A 10,026-nucleotide genomic window follows, 5' to 3' on the forward strand; every position below is an offset into this window, starting at 1 on the left:
AATATAGACTTCTCATGTGAAACAATAAATGTAATATAAAAATATTCTATATTATTTTTATTGTTAGTTTCAACATGATAACCATTTTGATGTATATCTTTAAAACTCAATAAGTTTCTTTTTGACTTACTAGAGAATAAAACATTACTAATTGTGAATTTTGTTCCTCTAGACAAAATAAGGTTTGCTCTACCAAAACTTTCAATCAAGTTTGTAGAACCTGATATTGTATTGACATTTGCTTCAAGCATTGTCAATGTAGAAAAATATTTTTTACTTTTAAGTATTGTGTGCGTAGTTGTACTATCTGCCAAACATAAGTCTTCATTATTCATCTTTGAGGTAGCCAAAATATGAGAAATGTCCATAACTCTTCATTAAAAAAAACGATTACAATAAGTCTCTTGGTAAAAAGGAAAAAAAAAACCTAACCTTGAAATATAAATAATGTAAATTAACTGGTAAATGTTAAATAGAGAAAACATTAAAGGAAGTATTTGCTACTCCTTCATTAACATCATTTTTCTCTTCATTAACATCCAAATGGGTCATGTTGGAAGGGTAAAATACATCATCTTGATAGACAAAATTTACTTCCACATTCTTTCCTTTTTCCTTCAATGAGGCTTCATAGAGGTCGATTAAGTGCTTGGATGTATGACAAGTTCAAGTCCAATGGTCATTCATACCACAACGGAAGCATTGATTTTCACCACTTTTAATTTTCTTATTTTGTGGAGTCTTCCTTCTATGATCATCATTTGTGGTTTTCTTGAAATCTAAATGATTATTACCACGCAAAGTATAATTACTCCTTCCTCTACCACGATCACGACCTCGGCCACGATTACGACCACGACCTCGACCTCGACCATTAATATTATTTAAAAATACAACATTTGCTTCAGGAAATGGTGTTGCTCCAGTTGGTCGAGATTCATGGTTTTTCATTAATAACTCATTATTTTGTTCAGCCACAAGAAGACATGATATGAGTTCAGAATACTTTTTAAAACCTCTTTCTCGATGTTGCTGCTACAGGAGCATATTCGAGACATAAAATGTTGAAAAGGTTTTCTCTAACATATATTCATCAGTAACTTTTTCTCTGCATAACAATAATTTTGAACAAATTTTAAATAATGCGGAATTATAATCACTTACTGATTTGAAATCTTGCAACCTTAAGTGCATCCAATCATATCGAGCTTTAGGAAGAATCACACTTTTTTTATGGTCATACCTTTCTTTTAAACTTCGCTATAGTTCATAGGGATCTTTTATCGTAAGATATTCAATCTTTAGTCCCTCATGGATATGATGTCGAAGGAAAATCATGGCTTTCACCTTTTCTTGACTTGAAGTTGTGTTTCCTTCTTTAATCGTTTCTCCAAGATTCATGGCATACAAATGAATTTCAGCATCAAACACCCATGATAAATAACTATCACCATTGATATCAAGAGCTAGAAATTCTAATTTGGTAAAACTTTTGCAAATGATAAAATTGTAGAGTGTCGTGCTAATAACGTGTTATGAAATAAAGTACCAAAAACTAAATAAGAACACAAAAGAATAATAGAGAAGAGAAGGAGAAGAGAAGACAATTAACTCAATTGTGGTGTGTCTTACAAAGGCACCACACTCCTTTATTTATAGGACATATCATGGTATAGGTTACATTATGAAATTCAATGGGATGAATGTTACGATATGGAATTGAATGAGAGAGTTATATGAAAATTGTAACCTATGTAGGTTATGGATATCTACATTTATAATATATCATTATATTTATAATATATTCTATATTGTTTTAAAACCATATATTTATGTAAAAAATAAAATCTAGTTCTATTAATTTTAATACTTAGTTCATAATTCTTACACAGATCAATAAAATACAAAAAAATAAGAATGTAAACATATTATCAAAATGCAATTAAAAATACAATTAAGAGTTACAAATACATCCAAGTTCAATTCACTTCACCACATTACTTTTAAGAGTCACAAATACAACCGAAGTATCAAACATAAACACTATTATAGTCTAGTCGGTAGAAATATTACAAGTCTTGAATCAGAATTAGTTAGTAATCGTCTAGTCGATAATTGTCAACTTATCAAAATCTAGAAGGTCTTCAAGCTCCTTTTCATTCTCCTTAACCACCCGGAATCCTACATAATCAATATCAATAATTTATTAAATAATTTAAGATTTTACTAAAGTTACACAATACAACTACAAAAGATATCATGTAAAGATTTGAATAATACCTCCAAATTTTTAAGCCTCTTCCAATTCATGTTGAATTTGAAAATCTATTAGATCATAATTTAGTCGATATTGAGTACATATGAGAGCCTCCACTATTTTAGGAGCCAATGAGCAGCGTGATGAGTCAATAACACGTCCTCTAGTACTAAAAGCCAACTTAGATGCTACAGTAGAAATTAGAATAGCCAAAATATCTCTAGCCATATGACCAAGAACCTCAAATCCATCACTGTTCATCTTCCACCACTGTAGTATGTCAAAATCACCTTCGGTCCTAACATTGGCTTCCAACAAATAGATATCAATCTCTTATGACCCCTGTTCGAAAGCTGCAGTAGCATCATCTTCAAATTCCTCAACAATCGTGTTGTAGACATAATCTTCACCCACATTTTCATTTGAATCAAAATCAATATTAGTATCCAAGCTTGAAAGAGTTTGTGTACCAGTTGTACTAGTACTACTACATCCTTGTCTACTCCCACTTCGAGTGATACTATACTCATGAAAGAGATGTCTATAACATTGTTCCACTACATTTCCCATGAATTCAGCAACCTCGGGACCAAAAAAAAATTTCAAACAAAAAGATACAAATCTTAATTTTTTTTAGGATCCAACACAATAGCAACATACAACAACAAATTATTCTTTTCATTGTTCCCCCAATATTTCTCAAATTTTTCTTTCATGTTATTAGTCATACCAACTAACAATGCATTTGCACTACCCGTATTCAAACATATACAATTCTGAACCACTATAATCTGATGGAAAACCAAGTTCAAAGTAGTATACAAAGAGTCCGAAATCTTCAATGTCACATCAGAAAATACTTTTAAAAAGTGTATTAACATCCTAGCATTTGTCCAATCTTCCTTATTCGGTGACATATCATGTATATAAGAGGCATCTTTATCTTCTAATCTATCTAAAGCTTTTTCAAATTTAACAGCAGCTTCAATCATCATATATGTGGAGTTCCATCTTGGGGGAACATCAAGACACACATAACTCTTACAAGCTATTTTTTCAAGTTCAATGTACTTTTAAAATTTCAAAAAACGAGCAGGAGAAGACCTTATAAATCGTACGACATATCAAATCCTATTAATACAATCACTATGTTCCTCAAAAGCATCAGTTACTGTAAGATTCAATATATGGCCACAACAACAAATATGCAGAAATTCCCCACCAAACAATAATCCTTTATTGAATCTCTTTAAAAAATAAACAACAACAGTGTCATTCGAACTTGCATTATCAACCGTCAAAGTCATTACCCTCTCAATTCCCCAATCCTTCAAATTCTTTTCAATGGTTTTACCTATAGTATCACCTTTATGATTCTCAATTGGACAAAAACTAAGTATTCTCTTATGTAATTTCCAATCAGAATCAATGGAATGAGCAGTTAGGACCATGTACTTTATATTTTGTCCCAATGTCCAACAATAAGTGGTGAGAAAAACTCTATACTTATTTATTACAAACATGTCTCTCAAATGATTCTTCTCATTAACATACAACTTAAGCACATTTCTAGCCATAGTAAATCGAGATAGAAACAACAAATCTAGAATGATTTCCACATGTTAATTTATCCACAAATTTCTTAAACCCCTTACCATCCACAAACTTAAAGGAAAATTCATCTACTATTATCATTTCAATCAAAGCTTCCCGACAACCCTTTAAACTAAATGACTCACATACAAGTTGTGAAGAATTATTCCTAACTTTGTCTTTAGGTTTAAAAGCTAATGTCATTTAGGTTTGGTCTCTCTTTTTTTGGCAAGGGTACTTTTTGCAATTTTCTAAATGATGCTTTAATAGTTACAATACTATTACGTTTAGAATGAGAGGCATAAACAACTTCACAATATTTACATTTAGCACGAGGGTCATTATGATCACCTTTAAGCCTCTCAAAGTGGTCCCAAACCATTGATTGTTTGACATTCTTCCTTACTTTTGGGGGATTTGGAACATCTTCTCTCCCATCTGAATCAACATCAATGGTTTTACACTTGCCATCTGTATCTTCATCCCTTACGATTTTTGAAGTTTCACAGCTCCCATCAAACTTTAACTCCATATCTGTTGAATCCATTTGATTTAACTATAATGAGATTTAAAACAAAAATTAATTTTAGTGCGTGGGGAATATAAAAGAAATCCAAAGGAAAGAAATTTGAATACATATATTTTACAAATCAACACACAAGAAATTTAAAAGAATAAAAAAGCCAACACACAATTAACAAAACCAGCAGCTTAGTAACAAGTTGTATAACAAGCAACCCTATTAGAAACATGAGGATAAACCGAGAAGGACACGAAGCTGAATCGAAGATTTTTATGTATGTATATAATGGGATCTATATAAAGAGAGAGAACTGACCCGCTGACGATGAGTGAGTGAGATCTGTAAGTGTGAGTCACCGGCAAACAGGCGAACGGAGTGCGATGGGGGAATGGGTGAACAGAGCTAGTGCAATGAGCGAACTGGCGAACATGCAAACAGAGTGCGACGGGCAACCAGAGTCACCAGCGAATGGAGTGCGAAGGACGAAGGGTTTGGAAAACAATATTTGTGCAAACTGCGAAGCAAAGGGTGAGTCGCGGCGCACTACAAGAAAATGGAGCATTCCCGACGCCGAAAAGCACGTCGGCATAAAGAACGTCGGGAATAAGGGCTTTTCCGACGCCCTCAACAACGCGTCGGGAGACGCGTCGGGAAAACCATCTTTCCCGACGCACCATGAAGGCGTCGGCAAAAATACATCGGGAAAAGGGGTTTTACCCGACGCCGTGAACAGTGCGTCAGGAGCGGCGTCGGGAAAACCATCTTTCCCGACGCACCATGAAGGTGTCGGAAAAAATACATCGGTTGAAAACCATATTTCCCGACGCCGTGCACAGTGCGTCGGGAGCGGCGTCGGGAATAGGGGTTTTTCCCGACGCCGCGTGAAACGTCGGGAAAAGGGGTTTAATGAGCGTCGGGAATTCCCCTTTTCCCGACGCATTTCGAGGGATTTCCCGATGCCACGTCACTGCGTCGGGAAATCCCCTTTAAATTCGTTTCAGTTCTGTATTCACAGAACCGAAACCGAGAGGAGGAGAAAAAGAAAGGAGAAGAAGAAGAAGTCGCCGCCGGCCGTGCTTTCCTTTTGTTCCGCCGCCGTCCGTCGCCGACCGCCCTCGCCGTTGTTCCTCGTCGCCGTCTGCCACTTTAGGTAAGTGAAATATGTAAATTTATTTAGTTTTTTTAGGGTTTTTTTTGATAAAAATTAGTTTAGGGTTTGTTTGTTTTTTTGTTTTTTTTTTGTTTCAAAGTTAAAAAAATGTATGTATTATTGAAATTGTTTAAAGTTCTTTTTTGTTTTTGTTTTAGTTTTGCTTTAGTTAATTAGTTTTAGGATTAGTTTTAGAATTTAGATTTTGAAATAGTTTTAGGATATAGATTTTGAATTAGTTTTAGGTTTTAGTGTTGAATTTGAATTTGAAGTGGTTTTAGGATTTAAGATTGACGTTGAGATTGAAGTTGAAATTGAATTTGAGATTGATAAAAAATTTGAATGTGTAGAGATTTTTGAGGTTATATTGAATTGGGGGGGGGTGTTTATTGAATTTGAGATTGTGAATATGTTTTAAAGCATGCTTGGAGTTTAAGCATTTGAATATTCTAGATTTATGAAATTATTTACAAAGCATGAGTTTCAAGTTTAGAAAGAGTTATGAGAAAGCATGATTGAAGTTCTAAAGAATTCAATTTGAGAAATATTTCTTAAAACATGAGATTTATGAGAATGTGTTCGAATGCTAAGTTTCTGAAAATATTAGAGCAAAGAGATAATTTAAAGCAAAGCTAGATTTGAGACTTGCTTAATGCAAGAGTTTTTTTTTTCATAAGCATGCTAACTTAAGAAAGTTAAAGTTTTAGCATGAGATTTTTGAATATGCTTAAGTCTATACCGAGATGTCTTGATCTGATAGAAATTCTATGGGGAAGATTATCTTGTGTACAGGGGTCTTGTGTACAGGGGTCGTGTAATTATTATGAAATGGAATTACTACTTATCTGGGGAGAGGGAGGTTTAAGTTAAATTGAAAATGTTTGTTTTCTATGTCCATAGCCATTATGTCATATCGACGATCAAATTTTATGGAGACGGACGATATGTTCCTCCAGTTTGAGGACGATTTAGATAATAACATTGCGGGAGGGTCATCATCTGTGGGCGACAATACGGGTGAGTCTAAGAATTTTCTTCATTTTAACTTACAAATATTTCATGTTCTTTTTTCTAACTTTATATGTTATTGTCTATTTATTGAGCAGAGTCTTCTTCTCAACAAACGACTCCGACTCCTAGGAGACGTGCGCAGTCTCGACTCTTGGAGTTAGAGCGCCACGTTGCAATAAATGGGCGCATTCCGATGACGATCGCCCCTGGAGCGGAGAAGCCTATTTCTCCACACGCCGTTCGCTTCAGCCAGGCGATAGGCGTGTGCGTGCGAAAGACATTTCCCGTCCGCTGTCTTAAGTGGACGGACGTTGGGAGAGAATACATTGAGGTCGTCAAGGGCGACCTCCAGGTAATTAAATGCACTACACATTTATATATGATTTCATTTGAAACATATCTAACTTTAGCCAATCTAATGTGTTATGTTTGTAATGTGCAGCGATTCTTTGTGCTTGATTTCAATGATCAAGCAATGAACAGGTTTGTTGAGCATCAGATGCTCACGACCTTTAAAGAGTTCCGGGCCGACTGTCATAAACATTTCAAAAAGTACAACGACCCGGAGGAGGCTCGTGCCAACCCACCAAACGCATTGGTTGGACGTGATGAGGATTGGCACTTCCTCTGCGACCATTATATCAGCCGTGCATTCCAGGTATTTGTCATGATTAATTATGATAACAAGTTTTTATATGTATAAGAAATAAACAATATAATTGTTTTAATGCAGGAGCAATCACGGACAAACAAGGCTGCTAGACAGAAGCAGCCTTACAATCATAGTAGCGGGTCTAAGTCGTTTCTACAACGACAGTATGAGCTCGCTGAAAGAAGAGGGCAGCCAGTCGATCGTGTGGAATTGTTCCGGGAAACACACGTTCGAGCTGGGACATTCGTGTCGCAAGCCGCCGAGGATGCGCATGTAAGTTATACCCTTATTAATTATCCACTTTTATTATATATTTTTGCGCGTTACCTAACATAATTTTTAAATTTGTTGCAGAATCAAATGCTGGAACTCCAATCCCAGCCTATCCCAGAGGGTAGTCAGCCACTCTCTGAGGATGAGATATGCGATCAGGTGTTGGGTAGACGACTAGGCTACTCAAAAGGCCTTGGTTGGGGACCCAAGCCGAAGGCCCGCAGAACGGCAAGTGCAAGCAATTCGTCGACATCTTGTTCGCAGTCCACACAAAAAGAGATTGAATTACAAGCTAAACTTCATGAAGCTTTGGAACGGATTGAAGTACAAGATAGAAATCACCAAGCATTAGCTTCACAAGTGGAAGCTATGAAAAAGATGATTGAAGACCTAACTCGTGCACAACAGGGACCACCACATGATCCCTAGCTTCATTATGTTTATGTTTTTTCTATATTGAGAACTATATTTTGTTGTAGTCAACTTATTCGTATTATTAATTTTAATTCTATTTTTTTAATTTGTGTTTGTATATTTATTAATTTATTTTAATTTAATCCAAAACGTCGCGAAATTTTTTTGAGCAATCCGAACATCATTGTGAATGTTTGAGCAAAATATTATAAGGAAAAAAGTAAAAATAAAATATTTTAAAAAATATATAAAAAAATATTTCCCGACGTTCATTACGTCGGGAAAAAAACGTCGGAAAACAGGTTTTCCCGACGCCGGGAGATGCGTCGGCATAGACGGCGTCGGGAATAAGGTTTTCCCGACGCCGTCATGCCGACGCATATCCCGGCGTCGGGAAAGGCTTTCCCGACGCTGCTTTGGTACGGCGTCGGGAAAGCCTCTCGCGACGCATTTCTCCCGACGTGCTTCCCGACGCCGTTTTGTACGTCGGGATATCCTTTTCCGACGTACTTTGCATTTTCGCCGACGTATTTGTGCGTCGGGAGTACCCCCGTTTCTTGTAGTGGCAGTGAGGGACTATGACTGCGAGAGAGAGATGTGGTGAGGGAAAAAAACCTAAGTTTTTAAAATATATATATTATTTTTTAAAAAATGGTCGGTTCGATCGGTTTACAAGACCGACCAACCCTATAAACCAGATTGACCGTCTTTAACTCAATTTTTGAATTTCTAAAACTGGAACCTGACCGCCAATTACTTTTTTCCAATCGCCCGACCTCAGTTCGTTCGATTTCAATCATTCATTTCAATGTTTCGGCCCACCATGCTCACCTCTAGTTGTAACACGCACTATCCACGTTAGTTTTCATTTTGTTTGACTGAATAAAAAGATAATAATTAATTACACAAATAGTATGATATTCATTTACTCATGATTTTTTGAAATACATTTTTCAACTTCATTCTTAAGAGACCTCTTACTCAAAACTTTGATAGCATGACTATGAAACAATCCATTCAATCAAAATTTAGATCGATGAGAATGTTTTTTTTTTATATGTATCAATTACATACCGAATGTTTAAATGAATTGGAATTTTGGACATTGAAATTGACTTGATTACTATTTAAATATTTGTGTTAATTCTATATATTTTATGTATTTTTATCCTATTCAAGAAGTATAATTATTTAAAAAAAAATTCAAAATTTATAATTAGTTATTATTTTGAAATGAATAATTAAATTTAAATAAAAATATATTATTAAAATAATACAAATAGAGAAGACAATTTTTTTCCTTCTATCCCTCAATTATAAGATCCATAATATACTATAGTGTTAAGTATCTTACCTCTTTGCATCAAAAGCATACTTAATTACAAATCAATAATAAAAAATTGAAAAACCTAGTTCTTTGGGATCCTCACGCCACTTTGTTGTTTTTGGAAATGACGCTTCTGACTGCTCTCTCTTTAGTCTCCCACTTTTACATTCTTCTCTTTGAGTCCTCAGTAATTTCTTTGCATTTTTTTATTGGGCCGATTGCTTGCTCCTAGGCATTGCAAAAATCTGTAAATGAAGAAATATACATAAACATATTTCTATATAAAAGATATGGAACAAAATAAAAATTAGAATAGAATAAAAAGCCTGATTTGATTTTTTCTTTACACCCTTAACTTTTTGTTGTGACTTGTGAACAACAAAATTTGAAAAGAATGAGATATTTATATCCAAAGATTTGGAAAGAGAAAAGAATCTGAAAGGTTGTAAAAGATACAAAATAGTTAATATAAAAGAAGGGAATATGAATAGGTGGAAGATAGAGGATTGTGAATAGTTTTAGAGAAATTTTAATGACATAATTAATTGGAGAGAAAAAGTTAAAATTATTAATACCTAAGTATTTACTAATAATTAATTTAAAATTAACAATAAATAAAAAGCAAATTGCAATAAAACCAAAAGTAAGAAACAAGTAAATTGAATAAAAAAGAAGGGCAAAATTGAAAACAACAAATTTCTCCTCATCCATTCTTTTATATATATAGTTTGAAATACGTGCAATACACGAAAGTCTTATCATGTTAGAAAATGATAAAATAAAATTAATTTTTATAGACATTTTTGTTTGCTAACTTTATACTAAA

The 10,026-nt window shown here is 34.4% G+C and overlaps 1 protein-coding gene across 1 annotated transcript; it reads left to right on the forward strand.

The window, feature by feature from the left end:
- Positions 1 to 5,390: 5,390 nt before the first annotated feature.
- On the forward strand, positions 5,391 to 7,979 carry LOC127148568 (uncharacterized). Its single transcript, XM_051082651.1, has 6 exons — positions 5,391 to 5,523; positions 6,424 to 6,540; positions 6,630 to 6,886; positions 6,977 to 7,192; positions 7,268 to 7,459; positions 7,541 to 7,979. The coding sequence occupies exons 2-6, from the start codon at positions 6,429 to 6,431 to the stop codon at positions 7,886 to 7,888; spliced, it is 1,125 nt and encodes a 374-aa protein (XP_050938608.1). The 5' UTR covers positions 5,391 to 5,523; positions 6,424 to 6,428; the 3' UTR covers positions 7,889 to 7,979.
- Positions 7,980 to 10,026: the final 2,047 nt, after the last annotated feature.

This window comes from Cucumis melo, chromosome 3 (genome assembly GCF_025177605.1).
Source record: "Cucumis melo cultivar AY chromosome 3, USDA_Cmelo_AY_1.0, whole genome shotgun sequence".
NCBI lineage: Eukaryota > Viridiplantae > Streptophyta > Magnoliopsida > Cucurbitales > Cucurbitaceae > Cucumis > Cucumis melo.

Bases quoted from the DNA above. Each gene is read 5' to 3' on its own strand.
- LOC127148568 (XM_051082651.1), top strand. From the start codon at position 6,429: ATGTCATATCGACGATCAAATTTTATGGAGACGGACGATATGTTCCTC. The intron at 6,541-6,629 runs GTGAGTCTAAGA...TTTATTGAGCAG, and splicing joins ATCTGTGGGCGACAATACGG to AGTCTTCTTCTCAACAAACG. The intron at 7,460-7,540 runs GTAAGTTATACC...AATTTGTTGCAG, and splicing joins AAGCCGCCGAGGATGCGCAT to AATCAAATGCTGGAACTCCA.